Here is a 27,550-nt window from a genome sequence, read left to right as displayed (position 1 = left end):
CGGGGCCGGCGGGCGGGAGCGCGGAGGTCGCGGCGGCGGCGGGAAGCGGTTCCGGGTCGCCGTGGGAGCCGACATGGAGCCCGCGGGGCCGCGCTGAGGGAGCGCCGGGCCGAGCGGGGCCGCCGTCGCCATGTCGCTGGGCGAGTACGAGCGGCACTGCGACTCCATCAGCTCCGACTTCGGCAACGAGTCCTCGGGCAGGGGCGGCTCCCGCGGCGGCGGCGGCGTGCCCGGCGAGCAGGAGGAGCTGCACTACATCCCCATCCGCACGCTGGGCCGCGGCGCCTTCGGCGAGGCCACCCTGTACCGCCGCACCGAGGTGGGTGGGCGGCCCGGGCGGCGGGAGGAGGGCTCCGTGCCGCTGCCGGGCCGCTGCCCGATAGCCGCAGCAGGGCTCGGCCCCGGGTGACCCACAGCCCCAGGGTGACACCCCCTGCACCGCTCTGGGAACAGCCCGGGTACGAAGTGACAACTTCAGCCCTCATGTCCGAGGCTGCAGGGTCTGGGTTTTCTGGCGTTTGGGCACTGCCAGTCCCTGGCTCCCCTGAAGTTTGGCAGGGAGATGCAGAGGTTCCTCTCACACTAGTAACAGACAACTCATTTTTCTGTGTTTTGTTCCAGTTACAGGGGACATGGGGTCATCTCATACAGGTAACTCTCTCACATGCTCAGCATTTCAGTGTAATCAGGGGAGACTGGATGAAAAGCCAGTTCTCCTATTGCCCCCGATTCGTTTAATACCATTCAGTTCAGTTGTAGTTGTGGTTTCAGTGGCTGTCAAGGAAAAATGCTTGATTTAGTTCCAAAGGAAAGTTCTTCAGTTTTTTTCTGGCCACCTTGAGATGCCATGGCTTGCACGGGTGTAAGTGTACACTGTTCACTTGAGAGGTCACTCATAGCATGGCTGACAACGTGTGTGGGCCTAACAAGGGCAAGCTAAATCTAAATACATTCTGGTTTCCTTATTGGCTTGTTTTGGGTTTGTTTTGTGGAGTAAGTTTAGTATTTATTGAAATAAAACAAATCCTGTGTCTTTCCCTTGGTTTGGTGTTTTCGTTTTGGTTTTTCCCCCACCCTTACCCCCAGAGTGAGTGTTGGCCAGCAAGCAAGATGGCTTCAGCCATCACTATTTCTAATGACAAACTAAAACCTCAGAACTTAAGTTGTGAAGAATATTTGTCTGAAATCTGTAAGAGACAGGAAAGTCTTTTACTTTTCCTGCTATTCTAATTTCCTTCTATAAAGGCACACATACTGTTTTCTTCATAACAGTGTGTTTTAATTGAAGGATGTTTTTATGTTTCAGGATGACTCACTTGTAGTGTGGAAAGAGGTGGACCTGACCCGGCTGTCAGAAAAGGAGCGTCGTGATGCTTTGAACGAAATCGTTATCCTGGCTTTGTTGCAGCATGAGAACATCATCGCATACTACAATCACTTCATGGATAACACCACACTCCTGATTGAGCTGGAGTATTGTAATGGTGAGATCCCTACTCCCATTCATGAACAGGCAGCTGCCATGTGTCTGGGTCACCTCCTGCAGAGCCTGCAGCAAGTATTTCTGGGGTGTCATCTGGAGAGCAAAGGAGTGGCAGTGAATTCTGCTGCATAGCTCCTGAAGAAGAGATTGAGAACGCCTCTCATTTGTGTCTCAGGTGCTAAAAAAAGGAGCCCAGTAGTTAGTGGAGGCAGTCTATGCAGTTGATGATTTCTTGAGTTTTCTGAATGGCTGGTGCATTGAAAGGAGTGGATTATTGGTGATAAACACTTCCAGTGCACTTTGCTGTGTTCTTTTAGGAGGGCAGTGGGAAAAGACCAGGACACTATCTGGGCATCTCTACCAGTACTGAGCGGGGCTGTTTTTCAGTACTGTCACTTAAATAGGTTTAGAATTTGGCAATTATAAATCAGAGCTTAAAAATGTAATGGTACACTGCAGTCAGGACTTTTTCCCGCTTTCTGCTTTCAGCTTTTGCATTTACTATTAAAAAAACCCAAACAACAACCTGGTCCTTTTGGTGGTGGAGAAAGTTTTAAAATTCTGTCCAAGAGTAGCTCAGGTGGTGGTGTTTGGAGTTGGCAGGGAAAGCAGTCCTAGCTTGGATGGAGTGATAGAAGGATTTGCAATGAGGTTGTGACTAGCAGCTGTTCTTAGATGGCAGGAAGAGGAGCCCATACACAGCTGACACTGCTGGAACAGGAATGTGCCTGGAGCTGCAGTGTGGGGTGTGAGTGGGACAGCTCCCCAGGCAAAGTATCTGGTGCCTTGGCTCATTGGTAGAAACTTTTCTTGCTGGTAAGAGTATAATTGTATTGTGATCACCTTATACAAGAGATGGCTTTCACTGGAGCAGGTTGGAGTGCACAACAGAGTTGTGCAAGGCCCTTTAGAAGGGTGTCAGACACCCTGGTTGGCAGCTTGGCCAAAGCTGGTTTTTCTTCTCTGCTTTTTGTTCTTATGGAGGGTGGAGTCCAGTGCAAACATAGGGGAATGTTAGCTCTTTGAGGCACCTTTTATTTTAGGGGTTCTCTCTGTGTCAGTTACTTACTTGCCCTGAAAAGACTACATGCCTGAGGCCATGATAAATTTGTTGGAGGGCATAGAGGGAAGCTGCATAGTATTGATGTCTGTGCACATTTGTGAATGCCTCTGTTGGCTTTGGGATAATAACCAGGAGATGAGTGTATAGCTGGTATTGCCTGAATGTGTCTGAATGGTAGAAAACAAGGGACATAAGAAAGAGGAAATCTTGTTTGAACTTTCATATGGTGGTTTTGCCAGTGCATAAATAGTTGTTTATTTGGCTTTTTTTTTTTTTTTTACAATGTACAAGCCCAAGATAATTTGTGAGTAATTTTTAAAGTAAACCTGGACTAGTCACTGTCAGGCACTCCTCAGAATCCAAAGGTTTTACTGTTTAGTTGGCTTATCTGTTCTGAAGATCTAGAAAATAATTTCAAATTTCAGCAAATGTTGTCCCTATTTTACAGAGGACGAAGCCAAGTTATGGATTTATTTGCCTTCAGTTCCATGTGTATATCATGGTACTGTAAGACTTGGATTTACCAAGGGATAACATCAGTGAATACAAATGAAATACACTGGGGACGAAATATCCTATAAAGTATAGTAATTGAAAAGAGAATAACCTATGTTGGAAGGTTAGATGTGATTAGATGAAACAAATACAAAATTAATATTGTTTTTGTATGTGTGCAGAGAGGTATTGGTTATTTGAGTCAAGAGCTAACTTGTCTCCTTGGGTAGGATTTTGGCAATGTAGTACCTATCATGCTGCTCTTTGGTTCAGAAAAGCTACAAAAAAGATGGGAAAAAAAGAGAGATGAAGAACACAATTGACTAAAACCCTGCAAAGTTTGAATGGTTAGAAAAGACATTCAGAAGAAGAGGCAGAAGTGAATACTTTGCTTAAATTGTGCATGTGAAGAGTGGTTTGTAGTTACTTTGTAAACACGAACATAAAACAGAATAAAGAAATGTTGAGAAGTTACAGCAAGGCTGAATGAAAAGAAATTAAGTGACAGGAATCTTAATTAGAAAATATTCCTAACACGGAGGTCTGAATTAAGTCCTCAAGTAGACAAAGGATTTTGCCACTTGACATGTCCATAGAAATTATGCATCCTAAAGCTGTCTTGCACCATGGCAATGGTCCTGGTGATCCATTACAATTAGGACATAATATATGATAATTGGGAATTGGAATAGAAACAGGAGGTGGTCAGAGTTTTGGGATTTACTGTTTGGGTACTGATCTGACAGGGAGTTAGTTTCTCTACCTGCAACCCTCAGCATAATTTGTTTTAGCTCTCTTTGATTTTCAGTCTGCTCTCTTGAAGTCATGGGCTGCACCAAAGATTTCTGCTGATTTCAGGCTTCTGTTAGTGGTACTGCTCTTGTCAGTGCTTTGTGAATTCTGCAGCAATGTATTTGGCAGGGCAGATAAAGGGGAGGCCAATCAGAGCCAGAGAAGGAGGTAGGGAAAGACAGTAAATTGTTCTTTCAGGGACTACTCTGACTTTAAAAAATTGTTTTCTTTCTCTTATTTAATGTATAATTTGTATATATAATGCTGAGCAGGACAATCTCACATGATTTGGTGTACAGCTAATACATGTTTACACACCTCAAGAAGCACTTACAAAAAATAAGTAAAAAAGTAGGGTCTGCTGGCTGAGCTTACTGATTTGCTTTTCAGAGAGTATTAAAGGGTGGTGTTAAAGAGTCATCTCTGCTTAGGCTTAAATACTGAAGTTCTTCGATGGAAGAAAAACTTAATTTTGTGAGTACCTGACCAGTTTTAAGTGAAGAATGCTGTGAGAGAGTTGTGATCAATCAGATCTCTTAGGGGGTTAGAGTATTCCCAGCAGCACTTGAACAGAGTAACTGCTGCCATTAACTAAGATGAACCTGTCTTTCTCACTCACTTATAATTACAGGAGGGAACCTCTACGATAAGATTCTGCGACAGAAAGACAAGTTATTTGAAGAAGAGGTAATTTGGAGTGGTTTGAGGGAGCAGTGGGGCTGGCCTAATGTTCTGTCAATCTGTAGGTTTGAGTATTTCTTCAATTATTTTTCATTGTGATGGTGGGGAATTTCTGGGTTTATCTGGGGGCTGCTTCTCATTCAATATTGCGAGCATTTATTGACTATCTGAGACATCTTCTTTTCCTTTTAAACTCTCTATAAGCAATGTATAATTCCAAGGGAGGAATAATGAAAAAGAGCTGGCTTTCTTCACCTTATCATCTTGACAAACATTTAACTTTTAAACTTCTTTCTATGTTTCTTCCTAGTGGGCTCTCTATTTCTCTCCCTTCTTAATAATTTTGTAGGGGTTTTTTTCCAAATAATTTCCTTGAATCTATCTTACTCTTCTCTTTTTCTGTCTTTATTTTATTTAAACTTATGTTTTGCTGTCTGCTTTCACTGCCTAGTGAGCTGATTAATGATTCCACATACTTGTCTTATATAGTGACTTCTAAGGCTTCCTGGCTCATGTTGAGTATTTAATGGTCCCAATTAATATTTTGAAGAGCACAACTATAGATGTTTCCCCAGTGGTCATTAGTTGTCATTCTCAAGTCTTCACTTATTGGATCTATAATGCTTGTCAGGACAGACACTATGAATGGAAGTAGAACAATCTACCATTGAAATATCTTTTTTAGAGCTTTCCAAACCAGGAAATTCTAAAATTTTCATACTCCTGAAAGGGCATCTGAATGGTATGGCCAGGCCCTCTTGCTGTGCCTCAGTGTGACAGGGACTGTAGGGTTTTGTGGTTTTTAAATTTTTTTTGAGCCTCACATTATGCTTATATTCCTACCTATGCAGATGGTGGTTTGGTATCTCTTTCAAATTGCATCAGCCGTGAGCTGCATTCATCGAGCTGGAATTCTTCACAGGTAAGTGTGGCATGCAGAAAGCTGAGGTAACCAGTGCAGTTCATGGGGGTGAGTGAAGAACTTCTTTGCTTCTTTGTTTAAAGCAAGCACCAAGCTTCTCTCCACAGTGTAATAGGATCTCCTAGATGTTAAGAATCCCTTTTTTATTGGGCTAGAAACCATCTTGTGATAAATGTGCAGGAAGTCTCGTATTTGAAATTGGAACTGCAGCTGTGTGAACAAAGAGTTTATCCACATAGGAAGGAAGTAAATTTGCCCTTTATTGTGATAACACATAAATGATGTTTGTTAAAGTGGGTAGGAGGAGCATTTACCACAGGCCAAAGGTACTTCCAACCTGTTCCACAGTTAATAGCTGCAAGCCCATGTGTTCATCATTCTGTAATTCCTGGAGGCTAATGAAGACTGCATTTGTCCATTGCTCTAATGTAACCCATGTGATGATTTGTCCTGTCTGAATCTTATTTCTTTGGCCTGTTACTTAAGGAGCTAGTACAGTCTGTTATCTCGTGGTGGTAATTTTGACAGTTATTCTGAGGTTTTAATGTGTAGCTAATTACCTTTTTCTGTTGCAATCAATAAATTGTGTTATATATGTGTTTCAAGGAGGCTGTGATGTTCTGGGGAGTATTGCACATGTAGACAACCACTTCCAGCACAGCTGGATCATGTGCTGCACTAACTTACGGGCATAGCTGTGTGAGGATGTTTTCTGTAGTTTAGCATCCTGGCTGCTGCCATTCTGAATCTTTAGTAGTTGTTGAGCCTTGCTAATGAGGGGTTGGTAGCCTACACTCAGCAAAGTAGTGCCTAAGTTTTTGGCCTGAAGCAGATGCCATGTCTGTCCTGCTTTGCAGTGATTTCCTGCTTACCACCTCTAAACATATGTGGCCCCAGATCCTTCCATAATAATGAATTGAACAATTATTTAAATGTTTGCAGTGATTTCCTTCTGCTGCAGACATTGTCAGAGTGACCCAGGACTTTGCGATGCCCCAAGTGGATGAATGCAAAGTGCTGCTTTACTTGATGTTTTCCTGATCTACACTGGGAAGTTGTTGATGGTACGTTAGGAAAAGTGGGTGTTATGAAGTGTTGGCTGTGAAAAGCATATCATGCTGCGGGGGCTTCCTCTCTATTTCCAGCCTCTTTTGTTGATCTGTGAAACTACACACAGATTACTCTGTCTGAAAGAGAGTGTTTTCTATCAGTTTTGGGGTTCAGAGTTTTTGCAGCCATCAGCTTTTTGATCTCTTGGGCATAATATGTCATAGAATCATGGCATCATAAGGTTGTAAAAGACCTCCAAGATCTCAGGAGTCCAACTGAACACCACCATGTCAACTAAACCATAGGACTAAGTGCCATGTCTAGTTGTTTCTTGAACACTTCCAGAGATGGTGGTTCTACCACTTCCTTGGACAACCCATTCCAATGCTTAACAACCCTTTCTGTGAAGAAATTCTTCTGATATCCAACCTAAACCTCCCCCGGTGTGTCCTGAGGCAATTTCCTCTTGTGACAGCTGTCACCAGTTACCTTGGAAAAGAGACTGATCCCCATCTTGCTGCAACCTCCTTTCAGGCAGTGGTAGAGAGTGATAAGGTCTCCCCTGAACCTTCTTTTCTCCAGGCTAAACACCCCCAGCTCCCTCAGCTGCTTCTCATCAGACGTGTGCTCCAGAGCCATCACAGCTGTGTTGCCCTTCTCTGGACATGCTGCAGCCCCTCAATGTCTTTCATGCAGTGAGGGGCCCAGAACTGGTCTAGAAGTATGGCCTTACCAGTGCTGAGGGGAACAATCCCTGTCCTGGTCCTGCTGGAGATGCTTCTGATACTGGCCAGGATACCACTGACTTTCTTGGTGACCTGGGTACACGCTGGCTCATGTTCAGCTGCTGTTGCCCAGCTTCCCCGGGTCCTTTTCTGCTGCGCAGCTTTCCAGCCATTCTGCCCCCAGCCTGTAGCACTGTGCAGGCTGTTGTGGCCAAGTGCAGGACCCAACATTTCACCTTACTGAACTTCCACAATTGGCCTCAGCCCATCAATCTAGCCTGCCTAGATCCCACTGTAGAGCTTACCCTACCATTCAGCCCATCTGCACTCCTGTCCAGCTTGGTGCTGTCTGCAAACTGACTGAGGGTGCACTCAATCCCCTCATTCAAAATATTGATAAAGATATTAAACAGGACCAGCCCCAACACTGAGCTCTGGGGAACCCCATTGGTTACTTACTGACAACTGGATGTGTCACCCATCACCACCACGCTCTGTGCCCAGCCACCCAGACAGTTTTTAACCCAGGAAAGAACGCACTTACACAAGGCATGGGCTGCCAGCTTCTCCAACAGCCTGCTCCTGCATCTCTAAAATTTCCTTCTTAAAGTATGTTCAGTCTTCCTAGACCCCTTTGTTTTTAAGAGCAGTTTCCCAAGCAGTTTCACTGTCTGAACCAGTGTCCTGAAAAGACCAAAGTCTGCCCTCCAGAACTCCAAGGTGTAGAGGTTTTGTTGACCCTCTTCCTTACTTCACCAAGAATTGAAAACTGTCATTTTGTGGTCACTACCAAAGACGACCTCCAAGCACCACATCTCCCACCAGCCCTTCTCTGTTCAGAAACTGCAGGCACTGCCCCATTTGGCTTTCTAACAAGATGTGTCAGGAATTTATCTCCACACCCTCCAGGAACATGCCTCCTCTCTGCTGTGTTGAGTTTCCAGCAGACAAGCAGCAGGTTAAAATCTCCCTCAAAAACTGGTGATCATGAAACATCAGCCAGCTGCTTGTGGTATCCCATCTGGCTCTTCATCCTGGCTGGGTGATCCTCCCTGATTCTCACCCACAGGCACTGAGCCACATTGTCCCTGACCCTGGGCTCTGTGCGGTCCCTAATGAAACACTCCCTAATGTACAGAGCCACCCCACTGCCTCTCCCTGGCTCGCCTGTCCCTTATGAAGAGCTGCACTGCAGCACTCCAGTGATGTGAGTCCCCCCCACCACATTTCCGTGATGGCAGCTATGTCACAGCTTTCCTGCTGCACGGTGGCTTCCAGGTCCTCCTGTTTGTTACCCACACTGTGTGCATCAGAGCAGATGCACTTCACCTGGGCTATTGATGTCATCCCCAGCACTGGCATGCAGCCCACAGGCTCCTGTCTAACCAGCCTGGTCGTATCTCCTTCCCCCTTCAAACCTGGACTAAAACCTTCTCAATTAGCCCAGCCAACTCATGGGCTAGAATTCTATGTCATGTTATAAAGAGTTCTTCTTGAGGGATAAGGACATTATGCTTGAGTTCTTGAGTGGCATCTGTTTCACACCCTTCGTGTATGTGTTTATATTTGCATACATACATATTCATACTTACACTTATGTTTTTAGTGAGCTCAGCGTCTCCTGGCTTGGGTCTATTTATAAAACTAGAAAAAATAAGACTTGCTCAATGACCTTCATATTAGAAGAAACTGAGAGGGGGAAAGAACTATCTTTGATCAGTGGCCTTTACATAGGTGTCTGAGCCTGAGCTTTTCAAACTGTGTTGTGTTTGATGGGGAATGTGATAAAACATGGATAACTGCAGTTACTTGGAGCAAAATTGCCTTTGGAAAACTCTGTGTACATGTGTGTGATGGAGTGCAGGCGGAGTAGCAAGTGGCTCATTTTGGGGGGAAAATATAGTAATCTGTGGAAAACTGTGAAATCTGAAGCGTATTTGAGTGTTTGAATTTATTTTTATCGTTTCAGAGACATAAAGACATTAAATATCTTTCTAACCAAGGCAAACCTGATTAAATTGGGAGACTATGGGTTGGCAAAGAAGCTGAACTCTGAGTACTCTATGGCTGAGACTGTGAGTATCTGCCATCTTTGTGGGCAAACTGAGTTGTGTCATTCTTTCCTTTCTGCATGCCTTGCAGAAGACCAGGGATGCTGTACATTCTTGCTGCTTGTTTTCTGTTACTTTCCTTTCCCTCACCTCTCAATTTCCCTCAGTGCTATGGTATCATAGAATTAAGGTTGGAAAAGACCTCTAAAATCATTGAGTCCAATTGTTAACCCAGCACCACTGTGTTCATCACTAAACCATGTCCCCAAGTGCTGCATCCACAGTTTGTTTTCTTTTTTAACACTTACAGAGATGGCGACTCAGCTACTTTTTCAGGCATCATGCCTGGCCCTTTCAGTGAAGAAATTTTTCCTAGTATTTTATGTAGACATCCTCTGGCACAACTTGGTGCCATTCTTTCTTATTCTGTCACTTGTTACAGGGAGACTGGCACCCACCTTGCTACAACTTTACTTCCTAACTTTGTCTCACTAACTTTGCCATATTTGCTGAGTGTGTTAGAGCCTACAGTTATCCTTGCTCCCGGGTTACCTTTTGGAGTTCTGTCTCTCTGGAAAGCAGCAGTAGACTAAAGATAGGTGCCACTATGGGAATAGAATTGTACCCGAGCTAGTGTAGCTGTGCTAGAGAGCACTTCTCTTCTTTCCCCAAGGCATGGTACACTTCTAAAGGTGAATCTGTGTAACATGAAGGCAGTGCAGGCTGAAGGTCAGAGACAGCATTATAGTCACATCAGAGCAACGCTCTGCCTCTGGGCTAGTTAAGGCCAGCTTAACAAATTCCATTAATTCTGTCATGCTGCTATACTAACAGGTAAATTTTGCCTCAGGTGGATCTGAGATAGCTTGGATGTGCATACCTGACATTGCATTGTGCCATAGGTGTGTCTCAAATCTCGTTAATATTCAGGCTCTGAACTGGATTGTGAAGAAGCAAGAAAGGCACTTGTATTTCTTTTGGTAACCAGATGTATGGTTTATTGGTAATGTTCCTGAAGGGGACAAAGCTTTGTAGGAGAGATTAATTCTACCAGAAGGCTGTCAAGCTTGGCATTGTTCCAGACCCTACCAGAAAGCATTTTTGCTGCCAGTTATGGCACAGGGTAAGCTGTATTGCAGGCACCTAAAAGGTTCAGCTTGGATTTCTGAGCTCCATTAATTTCTGTGGTGAGTGTTAGGCTTGGAAAGGGAGACATTTTCTGAGGTTCCTGTCTGCTAAAGCCTTTATTATAGTTTGGGATACAAGCCAGCTCACACTTCCTATTACCAGCCTGTATCATTCAATTTAATGCCAGATGCTAGTGTTCTGTTAGGATGTGTTCTGTTAGGATACTTGCCAGTCCCCTTCCAGAACATGAGCACTATTGTGCAGTTCCACTGTAAGAGGGAACTCAAGGCTACTGCATAAAGCTTTCATTAGGCTGGGCTGCAGTAGGACCACTTCTGTTTTCTCACACTTCTCATGGCCTTCTGAATTTCAGAGGCAGTTCAGTTTGTGCTGTGAATTTCCAGGTTTGTGTTTGCTTGTGTTGTCTGTATTAATCTATACCTACTACACCTGCAAGCATTGTTTTTTCCTTTTTCACATATGAAAAATTTTGAACTACACACCTTCAACCATATTTTGATTTGTATATGTTTTCTATGCTCTGGTCTAGTTGCTCAGTTTGTAACCTAATGACCAGTGACAGACTGGAAATAATTTTTTGGGAAATGAGTGTAAAACGTTGTTATCAGTATTTGTAATTGTAGCAGTCAAATTGTGATTTTGTAGAATGTTCACATCTTACTTAACACCGATTTCTTAATTTAGCATTTACCAAAGAAGATACAGAAAATACATCTGTCTTACAGAAAGCTTACATTAATCACATTAATCTTTGCTTAAAAAAGGTTTAGGTGCAGTGTCGTAGTTCTCTGCATGATACTCAGAATCTCAGGGCTTCTAAACCTTCCCGTGGCTGGGACTCGCATACCTCTGTGGCGGTCACGCTCTGTGACAGGAAATGGGAGGGGGATGGCAGACTCTGAATGTGCCCATTAGGTACCGGTGTACTTGCAGTCTCATGAAGGGCAGGCTTTGTAAAGCTCCTTGGAGCTTTGCTGAGAGAGTTGAAAAGAGGTCATCTATAAATATTTCTCCTTTTTCTAAATTCTCTCTTATTTTGTTTTGCTGTCAAGTTTCTTTCTAAGGAGTGAACTCAATTCATCTGGAAGCTTAATTCTTACATCTTTTATCACATTTGTTCCGTGTCTCCTTGTTGTGACTTTGAGCTAAGCCACTACTTCTGCAGTACCTGGGAGACCTTTGTATTTATGTACAGGGGGTTGGATTTTTTGTGTGGTGGGGGTGTTCATTCTAAACAAAACAATTGCTCAGGAAAGTCCACTTCTGAAGTGAAAGTCTTTTGGGTGGGGCTCAAGCCAGCTTTCTACATACTGGACCCAAAAGGAACCCTTATTTTTGTTTGAGACAGAGCAGCTTTTGTCCTGGCACTATCTTGTGATCAGAGTGGCTCCATAGCTAAAGTCTGGCATCTGTATTTGGAAGCTTTGCTAGATCCTTTTTTTCTTCAGCCTCATGTGATGGTTTCCATATTCCTGGTCAGTACATAAGGCCCTGATTACCCCTAAATGCTGTATATTTAAGAGAGGGGAAAGTCCTTGCTGTGATTTTTTTGACTATTATTTTAGTGAGAAGTCTGTACCACGTCAGGTACATGAGAAGAGAGGTGTCTAGGATCTTTTAGGAAGCTCAGGGCCAGACAGGTTTGTGAATGACCGGAGGAAAAGTATGCTTATTGTTCCCATCCCTCCAGCATATTAGGGAGGTGTATCACTTCAGTGCTGTGTCTAGCTCTGTCCTGTGTGAACAGAGTTCCTGAATTGAAAGCTGCTGGATAATTTCTGATTTTTAAATGCTTTTTTTTTTTTTCCTAGCTGGTGGGAACTCCATATTACATGTCCCCAGAACTCTGCCAGGGTGTGAAATACAACTTCAAATCAGATATTTGGGCTGTGGGCTGTGTCATCTTTGAGCTGCTTACTCTGAAGAGGACCTTTGATGCTACTGTAAGTCTGCCAACCAGAATGGACTGAATAACCTTATTTTTTATTGTCCTAAGATTCACACTCAGCTCATAGCTTTCTTCAGTCATGTTTTTCTTTCGTTGTTGTTTAAATCCACTAATCAAAAAAACAGTGGCCTGAGAGTGACAGCTATAGCCAGAGAAAATGTCTGCAGGATTCCCCTTACCCTTTGTGCAGGTTTCCCTTTCTGCCTTCATGCAGCAGCCTCCCTGGCTTCTGCCAAACCCACCCTTGTCTGCAATCCATGTTTACTAGATGCAGAATAATAACAGTGCTGATTTGTATCATGGTCCTGAACGAAGTATCCTTTTCACTACAAGGAGGAAGTTTGTGACTATGTAGTCTTTTTGCTCTTTTAGCATTACTAGCTGTGAATTTTCTGTGTAGCATTCTGTAGCAAAAGGTTCCGGTATCCACATTTCACAGGATCTAATCCTGTTACTCTTTTTCAAAACCTGATTGCAATAGAACTTTGGTCAAGCTGGCATAGGGGAGGGTGAAAGGAGCATTGCTGGCTGATTTGGTAGCTTGTGCCATATGATGGGAAAAGCTGCTAGTTGTTTTTTGTAACCCTGAAGGAGAAGGTGTGAAAATACCATCCTTTCCTGACTTTCTCCAGTGATGGCTCTCAAGTCCCAGCAACTTTGCTGCTGTGCTGTGTTCAATGGCAATATGCCACATAGGAGATTTCATGCAAAGAGAAGCCTGGTCTCCCTGCACTGTTAGAGAATTTGGTGAAAAGCTGGATGTTGCCACTAAGGCCTAGCTATTAGAGGTACTATTTCTGTAGGAATTGTTATTAGAGTTCTGGAGAACCTGCTAGGCAGGGAAGAAGAGGGGTGATTCCTGATCAGAGATGGAGGAAGAAAATAATGGGAGGCTATAGCATCTCTCTCCATTGGACACATTGTCCAGTTTGGTTCCATTATGACTGGTTTCTGGTTTCTGCCTAGAATCCCTTGAACCTTTGTGTGAAGATTGTACAGGGAAATCGTGCCATGGAGGTTGATTCCACTGTCTACTCCTGGGAGCTGATCCAGATGGTGAACTCCTGCCTTGATCAGGTTGGTGAAATACTTTCTAACTTTCAGATACCCATTCCCAGCTGTCTCAGCCACAGAATTCAGGGCTGAAAGGGAATGACATGCCTGTTTCAGTATGTGAGCTGTTTGATGCAGGGTAATTTTTGTGAGACCTGAGGCATCACTAAGGTTGGGCTTTCTGCAGTCCTCTGAAAGCTTTGTCTCAGTTCTGCAGGCTCTGGAGGTGTGCTGGGTTTACTCTGATCACAACTATTTAATGGGCTGGCAGAAGGAATTATTTCTTAATGCAGTGCTGTGAAGGTAGGAGCATCATCTCAGTACAGTCTCTTAGGGCTCTATCTTTCTGTAGGGAATTAATTTATTGAAAGCAAACATAGTATTTATACCTTTGGAGCATGCAAGTCCCTTCTGCACATCCGTAGTATTTGTCCCTGTTTATTCTAAATGTCTCAATTAATTCCTTTCCCGTCTGAAGGGAGTCAATAAAAGAAGTCCATGCAGGCTTGAGTGAGAACTTCTGGCCCAAGATTTTGTTGTAGATAATGAGTATTTCCCAGAGAACTACTTGCTGTTTCCTTCTTTCAGGACCCAGAAAAGAGACCCACTGCAGATGAATTGCTTGAACACCCCCTTCTCAGCAAACGCAGGAGGTAATCAGATGGCCTTGCCTGAAAAACTAGATGGCTGACAGGGAAAACAGGAGGGTTTGTGCAGACTGGTGGTGCTTATGCTTTCATAGCAACATCTTTAAGTGAATTTAGGCTGATGTGAGGCAGATATTTGAGTACTTCATTTTCTTTAGGGGAAATGTGCATTTTTACAGTCTTGTCTTCTGATCTGATGTTCTGTTGGTGCATGGGAAAGGTCTCTGCATCCTTAGAAGCTGTTGTGTTGAGAACCTTGAGGTACTCCATTCTGAGACTCTTTGAGGAATGCTTCTTTTTACTCTTTAAATTTTTAAGAATGAAGAGTTGCAGAAATCCTCGTGCAGTCATTGGAAAAAGCCATTTTGAATATATATATTCAAAATACATGGATCATTCAGTATAGAGACTCTTTTTCCTTTTGTTGCCTCCCTCTTCAGGAGAGACTTGCATTGAAAGTTGCCCATTTTAGCTTAGTTTGACCATCAGCCTGCACACACTATCTTGTCATGAACAGTGGACAGTAATTCTGGGCTGTTTTCATTCCAGTCTGGTTTATTTGGGAACTCTTTTGGCCTGGGGCTCCCAGGGTCCGTCCGATCCCGGGCAGTCATAGGTGTCCTGGATAGTGCTGGGCTGATAAGCACAACCTGTCCAGGTCACTCAGGCTAGCTCCCAGCCGTGAGCAATCTTAGCAAGCAGCTCAGCTCTTTAGAGAGATCAGCACTTTGGTGATTTCAGCTCTTTAGTGATTTCAGCTCTTAGCTTGCTAAGTGCCACGGGCAGACACATAGGAAGAGAGAGGAGAAGGCTGTATGCGGTTCCACAGCAGTGCCTTTATTGGCAGCTCCTGTGAAGGGGTTCAGTGACAGCTCTTCTGCCGAACTGGGCAGAAATGGGGTTTATATAGGGTACAGAGGTGCTGGAAATTGTCCAATAGCCAGGGTCAAGGTGAATATGACCTATGGTCTTAGAGAGAGATAACAAGGGTCTGAATGCGGAAGGGGACCTTCTTTGGTCCAGCCATCATGGCTAGGCATTTCTTATCTTCAGCAAGTGACTGCCAGGGAGGCCTTGCAGGGCCTCTGGCTGCTACAGAGAGCAGCAGACTTTAGTCCTTAGTCCTTTACTCTTTTATTTGGTGATCAGCCGAGTTTGAGTTTTGTCTCACTATAGGCATTGGTAAAAGCCCAAATCCTGATAATATTTAGCCTTTTAAGGTTATTCTTGTGCAATATGGGTATTGGTTGGCTGCTGCATTTTAATACAGACATAGTTTGTTGTCCTCAGCTGTTCTAGAATGTTGTTAGCTGTGTGCTACATTACTTCTGCCCTACTTACTGTGTATTGCTGCAAGCTGGTAAACAGCTGCCAGGTTTCCTCCAAGAGGCAGCAGCATTTTATTGGAAAAATAGTCAGTGTGTGCTGCTTGTCAGTAAATTGCATAGAGCAATGTTGCTGTTTCCTAAAATCCTTTTTCTCCCTTGGCAGGGAGATGGAAGAGAAAGTCACGCTGCTTAATGGGCCAAATAAGCGACCAAGGTAATTATTTAGACATGTGTTTGAAAGGAAGTATGGAGTGAACAGTTCCCCAGAGGGGAACTGAGTGTTAGCCTGTGACAACCTTAATGGAATTGTGTCGTTTAGAAGATCCCTGAATGCTAGAAGTTTGACACAGCAGTTGCATGCTTACTGTCCTGTGTTTTACTCTGCCTTTTATATCCTACTTATTTGTATGGCTGGAGCTGTACCTCAGCAAGTCCCATCAGCCTCTAATCTGTTCTCCTGAGTATCTTTACAGCCTACATATCTGAGTTGTAATGTAGATCTCTTCTTTCACACAGATTCCCTTCAGCAGGAGGAATATGACTGAATGATGAATATTACATTAATATAAATATCTTATGTAAAACCTGACATAGCAGAGCTTCAGCACAGTTCCCAGCAAGCCCGTAAGCAGGGTTGCTCTGTGAAGCAGTTAGCTTCTGTGACATGTATAGCTGGTTATAGCTGTATAGGTGTTCTATTATTTATCAGATAGAATTTGACCGTTTTTCCTCATAAATTTGGAAGTATTAACACTATCTGAGCACCTTAGGTGAAGTTGTCCCAGTTCATGGGCTGTTCACAGTTTGCTGGAAAAACAGTTTTTGAAAATAAAAACCATGAATGGTTGTGAAGAGGAAACTGCTAGACAACAGCAGAAAAATGGGTGATGACAGGGAATGCAAACTCATAAAAGCATATGTTTTGTGGGGGGTTTCTTGTGCAGGTCAAGTACCATGAACGAGGCTCCCATTGCTGTGGTGACTTCACGCACTAGTGAGGTGTATGTTTGGGGTGGTGGTAAGTCCACCCCCCAGAAGCTGGATGCCATCAAAAGTGGCTGCAGTGCCCGCCAGGTGTGTGCTGGTAACACTCACTTTGCTGTGGTGACGGTGGAGAAGGAGCTCTACACCTGGGTGGTAAGTGAGACAAGCTGCAGGAAGGGGGTAAGAGTGGGAGAGGAGGGTTCACATCTACTGCTGACCATTCATGAGCCTGTTTGAATCAGATGGGCAGGAAGTTTGGAAAGGGAGAATTCTGACTGCAGTGGACACTGAGGCCATCTGATTTGGGGCTGACCCAAGTCTACCAAGGCAAGTGTGTTTCTGGGTCACATTTTCCATTGTGACAGGAAGTGTCTTGGAAACTTGCTGTGCAGTTGAGGTTTGTAGATGGTGGTCTTGTAGGCCCAAACACTGAGTCAAATGTCTCTTCATTCCATTCCTGACTACTAGACATGCAATGGAGACTTAGTGATTCTCTGTTTTTGGACTTTCGAGAAGGTTCTTCAAGATCAGAATGGGTGGGATGAGTGACCTTTTTGTAATACAGTTGTCATCTGCAAGGCAACTCCCATGTGAAAGCAGAGGGATCTCATACTAAATAGATCTGGTTTTTATGATGAGTGGAAATTGTGGAATAGTTTAAAGTGAATAAAAAATGTCACCATATAATGAATTTTAAACAATTGAATTCAGTCTTCTGAGGTTTAGATGGTCTGTGACATGGATGTGTTCTCCATTTCCGAGCTTCAATGGGGTTTTTATGCTGATATACAGGATCTGTTAAAACAAGTTAGAAGATAAGTCAGTAAGAAAGGAAAGAGATCCAAATATGAGGAGACCAACTTGGAGTATTTTGCTGGATGTTCCTGCAAGAGCAACCACTGAAAACTTTCAGCTGGCTGTTAATAGTTTTAGCATCAACACTACTTGTTTTGTATAATTTTCCTGTATAATTGCTATGTCAGGCCACGTCAATGACATTTGTTTCACATTGTGCATTTCTTTGCAGCCATTAGGATTTAGAAAAGTAGTTCAAAAAAAAGCAGAAGGTTGAATTTCAGTCCTGCAGTGGGGTTCTGTAACCTGGCAGATGAACAAGGAGTAGGGATTCTTCACCAGGTGCTGACCTGAGACTGGATCACTCCTTGTTAGTGCATCACTGCCAGAAAGTCTGTGCTGCCACTGAGATTGTTGCCTGGTATATGAACAGAGATGGCAGTCTCTTCCTGAGAGCAGACAGAACATTTTCTCTTGCTCCTTGCAGTCTTCTCTTGTTTGCTTCTGGTTTTTACTGTTAACTATTGACACCGTTTCTGGGATTCTGGAAGTGTAACCTCACCAGGTGTTTCTGTCTTGCAGAATATGCAGGGGGGCACCAAGTTGCACGGGCAGCTGGGACATGGAGACAGAGCTTCCTACCGGCAGCCAAAGCATGTTGAGAAGCTTCAGGGAAAGGCCATTCGCCAGGTGTCCTGTGGGGATGATTTCACAGTGTGCATCACGGGTGAGAGCTGGCAGTCCTTTGGCTCGGACTATTATGGATGTGTAGGCATTGACAAGTCCTGTCACTTTGCTGAGCTGTTGGAGGTGTTTGCTTTCGCCATGAGATTAGCAAAGCAGCTTTATTCACAAAGGACAAAGCCCCTTATGTTACTCTTCCCTCAATTTTGAGGGTAGTACCTACATTATTACATTTGGGATAGATTGTATCTCAACATTTGAGATAGGTCAACATTATTACAGAGGAAGATACTGACTCCCAGGAAGGATGGGATTTTGCTAAGGATGTGCTCCTTTTTGGTGATAAAGCTGGGTGTTGATCACAAATCCACATGCCTCTGCAGAGTTTCTGCTTTTACCAGTGCATGTATTACCTCCATTCATGCTCACACTAAAGATAGTGAAGCCTGAAGTCCAGAATGTAGATATGTTTGAAACTCTCTTTGGACTGTGTGGGGAAAGAATCATCCAGTGATGAAAAAGAATGTGTATCTAGGATTTGCTGTTTAATTCAGAATGTTTGACATCTGGTTAGAGTGTCTTTAGTTCTAACCTTGCTCATACTTTAAAGGATGTGTTAAGTGTGGTGTTGTCTGTTATAGAAGAATCTGACCCTGCTTTACCCATGGAAATTATTCTCAAAAAGGTAGTTTCAAGCTTATTTTGCCAGTGCTGAAAAGGCAGAAATTAGACAGAGATCAGCTCAGGTGGTCATTTTGAGGATGGAGTAACTCAGGTGGCCACAGAATGAATTTGTGGGTTACTGTTAAAGAAATTGGCAGGTTCAAACAAAGTTTTTTTGGCACTGAGGTAGCTACAGGTTGTCATGTGAGATCCATCTTAGCATGAACAAGAAAGGACTCCATAGTTTCCTGATTATATTCTTCTGAACCAAAGAGGATGATTGCAGAAAAGAGGTTGCTCTGATCATGTCCTAAGAGGTTAATATGCAGCCTAACATGAGCCCTGTGTGCTGACCAAGCTTTCCTTATGTCCTGTAGATGAGGGCCAGGTGTATGCCTTTGGCTCAGACTATTATGGATGCATTGGCGTTGACAAGGCTTATGGCTCTGAAGTGCTTGAGCCCCTGCAGCTGGATTTCTTTCTTACCAATGCTGTGGAGCAGGTCTCATGTGGAGATAACCATGTGGCAGTGCTGACCAGGAACAGAGAAGTCTACACATGGGGCTGTGGAGAGTATGGTAGGTAGAGTCTCCCTGAACCCTAAAGGCACTGGGACATGCCTGCTGGAAAGTGGCTTCATGCAGGTGTTTAATGCAGGGCCTGGGTGAGGACTGCCTGGTATATATAACCTGGAGGCAAAAGAATACTGTTTCTCTGGGACTTTCTTTTCTTGTAAAAATGGGGAACTGGAGACTGAAGTCTTAGGACTTTACTCTGGAAAGCTCTAGGGTGCTACTTGGCTTCCCAATGGTTCTGTGAGTGGGGTTGGATTCCCTTGAGAGTTGGCAGGTTATGATGGATGATGAGCAGGGAGATTCTAGTTCTGTAGGGAGATTATTCTGGGACTATGGAGAGACAATATGAGTTCTTAGATATGGGCACCTTGTGAGGCCATTTTAACTTCAGTATTTTCATTGATACAGGACGCTTGGGCTTGGATTCAGAAGAAGATCACTACACCCCTCAGAAGGTAGGGCTGTGACTACTTCTCAAAATCTGCAAGGGCATAAATTCAAATTAGTTGCTGTTTGGAAATACTATCTCTCTGAGGATCAGGTTTTTTTTCTGAGACATTATAGAATTTTCAAGGATTTTAACTTTGTTTCCTCACTTCATTTTGCTTCATTTCTCTCCTAGTGATCATGGCAGAGTCATACCACTCACAAACCAGACAGCATCATAGCTTAGAGCTTCATTGTTCTGATTTCCATGATGGAATTGGAAATGCCAGCTTAATGTCGTAGAAATAAAAGTGAGAAATACCAAATGGCTTACCTTTCCTGTAGAGGAAACTCACAGCAGTGCAACTACTGCGAGTCTTTGAATGTAATGTAATGAGTTAAAGATTAATTGAAAGTAAAAAACCTTCTCGAAATACAGTGCTGAGGTAACTGGAGTATTACAACCCACTGGGAGTTAGAAACAAATAAGGATGTGCCTGGAATCCGAAGATCTGTGATCACACAGTTTCACACCCACACGGCACAGACACAAACCCAGTCCTACTCACCTGTCTGGGTTTGGTGTTTGTAGAGCCCATCTGGCCAGGTTGCCTATGCATCGTATTTCAGGTTCCTGTGCTGGTCACTGGTGTCTGCCTTGAATATCTCCATTGTGACCAGAGTTTTCATATGCTACAGACTTTATAGTATTCTTACACCTTCATTCAAAATTACTGTGTTGGCTATTGATAATGTCCAGACTAGCTGTGCCACTGCTCTACCCTCATATGTTTTTCATGTGACAGCTTCCATGTAATAGGTGTTGGGATTTTTATTTTCTTAGGATGTATTTCTTCCACCTAGGTGGATGTTCCGAAGACCTTAAACATTGTGTCTGTTCACTGTGGCTGTGATGGAACTTTCCTGCTTACCCAGACAGGCAAAGTCTTGGCATGTGGACTCAATGAGTTCAACAAGCTGGGCCTGAATCAGTGCACATCAGGGATAATCAATCATGATGTAAGTGTGTTTGGATCCCTGGCTCCAGCTCCCAGCAATCTGTATTATATGGGGAAATGGAAGTCCTGTGACAAAGCATTCATTACCTTTGTGCCAGTGCTTTAATTCCAGTTAAGACAATGGATACTGGGATTGGTAGAAGGGGCAATTTGTTCCTCAGTTTTCTGTCTGCCCTGTGGGCTTATGTCAGATCTGAGGTAGTGAAACAGAGTGAGCTGCTCTGGTGACTTATCCAGTGATATGGATTCTGGCAGTTTTTTACCATATTTGTTTTAGGACTATCTTTAGGTCCTAAAATGTAGATTTTAGGTCCATTAAACCTAAACTTCAGGTTTAATATTGTGGTCAGACATGAGCTTGCTTGAGTAGGTCTTAGCTGATGAATGTGTGATTTTTTCACTTTGTGCTTACCTGTATCTTTTGTCAGACATACTGTGAGGTGCCATATGCCACTTCCCTTACTTTGGCCAAGCAGCTGTCCTTCTACAAGATCCGTACCATTTCTCCAGGGAAGACACACACTGCTTCTATTGATGGTGAGCGCCTTGTGCAGTAAGAACTGAGTGCTGGTTGCTGAATTACATTACAGCAACTTTGCCCTTTCAGCCTGGCTCTTGACACTGGGGGTTTTGCTCTTGGTAGCAAGGTTCATGCCTGCTCCAGGAACTCAGGATTCCTGTTTCTCAACAGTCTTGTTTCCTGGCCAGCTGAAGCTGCAATGTCAGCCTTCCTGTTTGTTTAAAGGAGAGAAAAAAAAGTTTTGGGAAGAATTGTGCTCTGGGCTGGCAGAGGAATCATTTGTGATCAACTTAGGCTTTGCCTAAGCCACATCAGTCAGAGAAATGCGAAGAGTCCCAAGCCCCCAGCATCAGAAAAGGGAAGCAGTGGGAAAAGGAACTGAGGCGGTGTCTCCAGACTAAACCCATTCCTTTTGGTTGGCACTGTCCCCTTCTAGCCTGGCTGGCTGCTCAGCAGAGCCATTCCTGTTCATGGGCTGTTGCTGCCTGTGCTCTGTCTGCATGTCTGCTTGCAGAGCTGGGCCCTCACTGTGACTGTCTCTTCCTTCCTCCCCGCAGAGCGAGGCCGCCTGCTGACCTTCGGCTCCAACAAGTGTGGACAGCTTGGTGTTGGGGACTATAAGAAGCACCTGGGAATAAACCTGCTGGGAGGCCCCTTGGGGGGTAAGCAGGTGATCAGGGTTTCATGTGGAGATGAATTCACCATAGCTGCTACTGACGGTGAGTGGGTCTTTGCAGCGGGTTACTTTAAAATTAATTTGCAGAGTGGTTAATTGGCTCCCACTGATCGTTTCTTTTACCAGCCCTGCAGCAAAGCACTGACATAAGTAAATCCTCCTAGACTGGGGCTATCTTGCTCTGTTAATTGCCCCCATGCACCCCCAAGTATTTGCTGTCCCTAAGGCTGCCGAGTACTGACTTTGGTGGCTGCCTGTTAGGTGTGTTACTGGTTTGTTCTCTGACTGTCAAAATGGAGCTGGTGGATTAGCTACTTTGGGATAGCAGTTACAGCAGAAAGACTGATCCTTACAGCAATTACAGGTTGAGAAGGAGGGAGGGAATTGAGCCCCTGAATTTCTCTCTCCTCAGACAACCATATCTTTGCTTGGGGTAATGGCGGGAACGGGCGTCTGGCAATGACATCAACTGAGAGAACTCATGGCTCAGATATTTGTACCTCCTGGCCTCGGCCAATATTTGGATCATTGCATCATGTTCCAGACCTGTCATGCCGTGGCTGGCACACCATCATCATTGTTGGTAAGTGTAAATTTAGGATTTAGTTTTGAGATCTTGTTTATGATGATATACTCTATTGCCAGAAGAGTATAAATCTTGCCTGAGAACAGGCCAAATTTCTGGGGGAAATGTGGCAAGCTTCTCTGAGCCATAGGCCTGCAACACTGGCTTTGTAGGTGTTATCTTGCTTCTGTGTGGCACTCTAACTGAAAGCATGCTTCTCTCCTTGCAGAAAAGGTGTTGAACTCCAAAACTATACGATCCAACAGCAGTGGTCTGTCCATTGGTACTGGTAAGTAACATGCCCTGAGGAGCTCTGGTTTAAGTCCACTCAGTGGTTAGCTTGAGTGGATGAAGTTTGGTCCTGAAGCACAGTTTCTCTGTGTTTGAAAGGCCTCACAGAAGAGCTCAAATGGAGGAAATCTAGTTGGTGCTGTGCATAGGAAGGGATGGCCCAAATCTGAGGAAGCAACAACTGAAACAGGAGAAACAAAATGGGTGCAGAAAGGTCTTTGTAGTTGAGGAATTTCAATTTGACAAGGAAAAGCTGAGAGGAATTCACTGAAGGGAACTGATATGAGAAGGGGCTCTAGTTGCTGGAGAGATGGAGTCCACTTTCTTGCACCTGTGGGTTGGCTGGGGCCAAGAAGCTGCAAAAGACTGCTGCACACAGGCCCTTGTGGAGAGGCCTGTAGAGGGTGTTAGGAGCTAAAGTGCTGAGGGAGGTAATGCTAGCATGTGCTGTCACTATGGCCATACAGAACAAATTTATGCATCTTCTCTGCTCCATCTGGGCTTTGGCAACAGGAATAGCAGAGGTGGGCAAAGTATAAAGTTTTCACTTTTGTTTGCTAGTGCCTCAGAGCTGCACAACTGGGGGAGGAGAGGAAGAGGATAATGAACAGGAAGCAGAAACCCCCAATCCCAGTGGAGGCTTTCGGGGAACCATGGAAGCAGATCGTGAGTTGGGGGGCTGGATCAGCACTACAGAAGCTAAAGGAGGCAACAGTGCTGACAGCAGCTCCTGCCCTGGCTGGCTGCGGAAGGTAATGTGGTTTCTCAGAAATGCCTTAAATGAGGATCTAGGCTGGGAGAGCTGGGTGGCCCCTTCCACCTTTGTGGGGTACTCTGATAGGTTCTTAGAGGCCTGTTGCACAGAGCCCTTAAGGCCTTGCTGCCTGTTTAACCACAAGAGGGTTTTGGTGCATCAACTGAGAAGATGAAATGACCTGCAGGAAGCTAGCAGGCCTGAGAGAGCTTCTTTTGTGTATCCAGGAGCTGGAGAATGCTGAATTCATCCCCATGCCTGATAGCCCTTTTCCTCTGAGCATGGCATCTTCAGAGCCTGAGAAGGAGACTCTTCCTTACCAGAAACTTCAAGGACTCAAAGTGGCCTCTGAAGAGCCTGTTGGATTAAACAAGCCCAAAACAGAGCCCTGGGTAATGTTATCAAAGTGAATGTTTGGCTGAAAGCTTTTGGGGACCATAAATGGCAATGTTTGAATTATTGGGAGAACTGAGAAGAGACTGTTGGATTGGCCTAGTTCATCTGGGTGAGGAAGAGAGAGCTGGTGGTAGAGATGTTGCTGCAAAGAAAAAAATTCTCAAGGATTTTTTGGGAACAACAAGCTGATTCTTAGTCAGATTTAAAGTAATGAGATCAGTTCTGTGGGAAAATGTATATAATGCAGTTGGAAAAAAAAGAGAAGCCGAGGGCTCAGAAGCCTAGAGGAAAACAAAACTTTAGAAAGTATAATTTTTTGTGAGGTAGGAAGAAGAATTGATGTAGAAAATTAATGAGAAATTACAATCTGTGAAACTACCTAACTCTAGGAATTTGCTGTCCCAAAGGAGGGACAGCATGCTTAGGGACGGATCTCGTGCTTAGGGAAATGGGGGTAAACTGTATGGATTTTGGTGCTGGGAGGATAGGAACAACCTTCCCAGGAAAAGGAGGAAGCTAGTGGCTTTGTACAGAATACAGAAGGAGAAGTAGCTTGTAATCCTGACGGCTAGAAGTTTGTCAAGTCAGAGAACAAGCTGGGATAACACTCTGGGCGTGATTTTTTTTTTTCTTGTGGCATACACAACTCCTGGCCTTGCACTTAAACCTGGCCTGACTTCCTTCCATGTCTCTGCAGCCTACTTGCCTGAGTCCAGCCTTACCATGTGGTGAAGGGAAGGATGCATCTCCTGGTGCAGGCTGCATGTGCGGTGCTCTGCAAGTGGAGGTGACACACCTCCGAGGCCTGGTTTTACAGTGTCTGGATGATCAGAAGAAGCTGCAGCAGGAAACCATTCGTCTGAGTGCCCAGCTCCAGCGGTTCTGCAGGAGGATGGAGGAAATGCAGCAGGTGAGAATCCATCACCTGATTGTATATATGCTCAGGGCTCACCATGCTCCTGCAGATTGTGGAGGCTGTGCAGAAAAAAGCAGCTTTTAACAGCTATCTCTTATCAGAGCAGAATTTGGTGGACTAAGAAAGATGCCTGTTTCTTGTGTTAGGTGCTGATGCAGGCTCTGATAGTAGCAAAACAGGAATGAAGCCAAGAGGAGTTTCCTCTGAGGATGGCCCACTCTTTGAGGGCCCTAGGATTTCCCTTTATTTCTCCTGATGAGAAGGGATGGGCAGTCATATGTTGCAAAGAGTAACAAATGGCTGTGGAGAACACAAACTGGGCCTTGTGCAGCTTCTAGCTTTTCTGCAGCTAGTCCTAGCACTGTTTGGGTCACTGCTGTGTATTTTGACAGGTACAGGTTCATTCCAAAGGAACACAGACAACCAAAGAGGAGATGGAAGTGGATCCGAAACCTGATGTGGATTCAGATTCCTGGTGTCTCCTGGGAACGGACTCGTGCCGCTCCAACCTCTAGTCTCCTGAGCCCACTGGGATCCATCTAACTTCACAGCACACTAACCGAATGCAGAGAGCGGCTTTTCTGGCGTCAGGTCACTCGCAGACAAGGAGCGAGGCCGGAGGCTCCAGAGCAGCACCCATGTATGTTTGATATGAACTAGGAGTGAGTTTGAGAGGGGGAGGGCCCCTGAGCTGTAGGCCAGCTCAGTGATTGAAGCAGCAGCAGCTCCTCTTTGTACCTTATCTGTCAATTCTGCACATGAGGCAGAATGGCCCCATTATGGCGATGGCTCCAGTAGCAGCTTGTGGCCCTTTCATTGTTTCACTGTTTCCTGGGAGCTGCCTTTGGGGCCCCAGTATTCATCACTGCATTTCTAGACAAGAGGAGGAAACATGTTCTGTACGGAAGCTGGCTGAACCCTAAGACTCGCCGCCTTCACTTCAGAGGGGTGAAGGACTAGGATCCTCTCCTTACCATGTGGTGAGGCCCTGCTGGTGAGGCTGCTTCCCTCTGCTCAGGCGCAGAGGGGCCAGCAAATGTATCATTCTGGAGGCAGCGGAGATGTTCCTCTTAGGGAGATCATAGTAGACAGCATGTCCCTGGCCTCGAGGCATAGCTTCTGGCCATATGGCTGCATCCACTGGTCTGTATAAACAGAGTTTGAAGGCTTTATTCTGGGTGCTGAGGGTCTTCCAACTTCCAGGCAATGCACCAAGATGAGTGAATCAGGTGTTTCCCGTAGCAGTAGTGGGGACTATCTAAGATTGGATCTGTAGTTCTTGGTTTCAGACCACCTGTCTCCCAACCAGATGCCAAACATTGGGCCTCAGACCAAGTTAGGCATTTCTTACTCCAGCTGTTCAACTTGGTTTGGGTGCCAGAGTTTCTGGTTTCTTGGCACAAGCCTGTAGCTGCTCCCTGTTTGGCTTCTTTTCTGCTCAGTCCCTGTGCCTACACTGTGTGGGTGTGGGAAAAATCCATGGTTTTCCACTCAGTGTTCTGATGAAGCTGGAATGCCATTTCCTACCCAGAATAGGTCACAACTGCTGTGGTCTCAGGATGTAGCCTTCCCCAAAGACCTTGAATGATCAAATCTCAGTCCGGAATTCATCTTCTTTCAAGAAGTGAGAAGCTTTCCCAAGAAAATTGGAGATGGGAAGAGGCGTGGTCTGATGCTCAAGATTTATTCATTTTCTGTTAGAGAATGAGGTTAATATTATTCCCCTTAAATTTATTAGCAAACTGACTTTGAAGTAAAGCCTATGGGATTGGTAGGATCCCTGGGAGCAGCTAGCCTCCCGCGCCTTACTTGGCACCTCTAAGGAGTCCTAAGTTCCTCTCACCTTTGCTGTGAGAATGGGGCTGTGGTTTCATCAGGCTTAAATGATCCCAATCAATGACAAATTACTAGAATTGCCTTAGGTCTACTGGAGGTGAGTATCATACCACCTCTGACAGACTTCTTTTGAGAGACTATTCCGGGGAATCCAGCACTCCCCATTTGTCTCTAGAGGTGGATGCCAAACCATTTGCTTGTAACGTAATGCTCCTTAAATACTTCTTTGGTGCCTATTGCTAGTATCTGTGAGCTGAATCAATTGCTGTCTTCCCAATGCAGTGTCCAGGGCAAGAATCGTTCCAGTGTGCCTGTCCATTGCTACCAGAAGCAGGGCAGGAGGAGAGGCCTCCTGGGAGGTGGTGAGAATCAGGTGCCCTGGTACAGCCAGGCTTGTCTGCCCTTGTGACTATGCTCTCCTTTCCCCCCCGTGCGTTGGAGCCAGTTCTCAGGTCAGGGTCCCAGCTTGAGGGTCGTTGGTCACATGCAACAGTGCCTTTGAGGACTGAAAAGTTGAGCCTGAGCCATGTCCAATAAGCAAGCACCAAGCTGATGAGAGTCGCTCTCCTGCAGTGCACTGCTATCCTCATTTCTCAATGCTCTGCAGTTGGGAAGCTAGGTGCACAGACTGGATTCCCCTTGGATCTAGTGGAGGATTAGGGCTCCTGACAGAGGATGCCCTGTGCTCCACAATCTCATATGTGCCTTAGAGGATTCACGCTATCCAGGTTGTGCCTGTTACAGACCACAGATTTCACACCAGCCAGCTATGCAACAAAAAAAGCAGTTTAAAGGTAGCACCTTTGTCTTGGGCTGAAAACAGAAAGGCAGGCAGGCAGAAGTGCCTTTGAGCAGTTTCAAACCCTTTTTACTTCTCCCCTTTTTGCAGTGCTAGCTCCATATGTGTTGGTCTCCTGCTAGTATTGCTACTGAGTTGTTGTAGTGGAACACAACGTATGCCTGCTCTGACACTCTGGCTGAAAACTAGTTTGTCGTCTTTCTTTGAAAGGTTAAAGGGTGGAGTGGTTTGGAATTTCTGTTTAAATAAATGTTTAAACTCATA

General features: G+C 44.8%; 1 protein-coding gene across 2 annotated transcripts; it reads left to right on the top strand.

Annotated features, from left to right (window-relative positions):
* Positions 1-53: 53 nt before the first annotated feature.
* Positions 54-27,550, top strand: NEK9 (NIMA related kinase 9). 2 transcript variants are annotated; one of them, XM_077784023.2, is made up of 23 exons: positions 54-319; positions 622-651; positions 1,307-1,484; positions 4,465-4,520; positions 5,366-5,436; positions 9,181-9,286; positions 12,223-12,354; positions 13,326-13,436; positions 14,001-14,065; positions 15,551-15,601; positions 16,332-16,524; positions 17,749-17,893; positions 18,891-19,091; positions 19,497-19,543; positions 20,379-20,534; positions 20,962-21,070; positions 21,611-21,772; positions 22,142-22,312; positions 22,524-22,583; positions 23,147-23,337; positions 23,567-23,731; positions 24,433-24,645; positions 25,044-27,550. In XM_077784023.2, the coding sequence occupies exons 1-23, from the start codon at positions 131-133 to the stop codon at positions 25,164-25,166; spliced, it is 2,925 nt and encodes a 974-aa protein (XP_077640149.1). In that variant the 5' UTR covers positions 54-130; the 3' UTR covers positions 25,167-27,550. The 2 variants fall into 2 exon arrangements, with proteins under 2 accessions (XP_077640149.1, XP_021398452.1); XM_021542777.3 differs by lacking the exon at positions 622-651.

This window comes from Lonchura striata, chromosome 5 (genome assembly GCF_050655825.1).
Source record: "Lonchura striata isolate lonStrDom1 chromosome 5, ASM5065582v1, whole genome shotgun sequence".
Taxonomy (NCBI): Eukaryota; Metazoa; Chordata; class Aves; order Passeriformes; family Estrildidae; genus Lonchura; species Lonchura striata.
Note: the sequence above shows the minus strand (reverse complement) of the source record. Positions and strands in the feature narration are given on the sequence as shown.

Excerpts from the sequence above, each read along its gene's own strand:
- NEK9 (XM_077784023.2), top strand. The coding sequence starts at position 131 with ATGTCGCTGGGCGAGTACGAGCGGCACTGCGACTCCATCAGCTCCGAC. Across the intron at positions 5,437-9,180 it reads CGAGCTGGAATTCTTCACAG|AGACATAAAGACATTAAATA; the intron begins GTAAGTGTGGCA and ends TTATCGTTTCAG. Across the intron at positions 21,773-22,141 it reads CACCATAGCTGCTACTGACG|ACAACCATATCTTTGCTTGG; the intron begins GTGAGTGGGTCT and ends CTCTCTCCTCAG.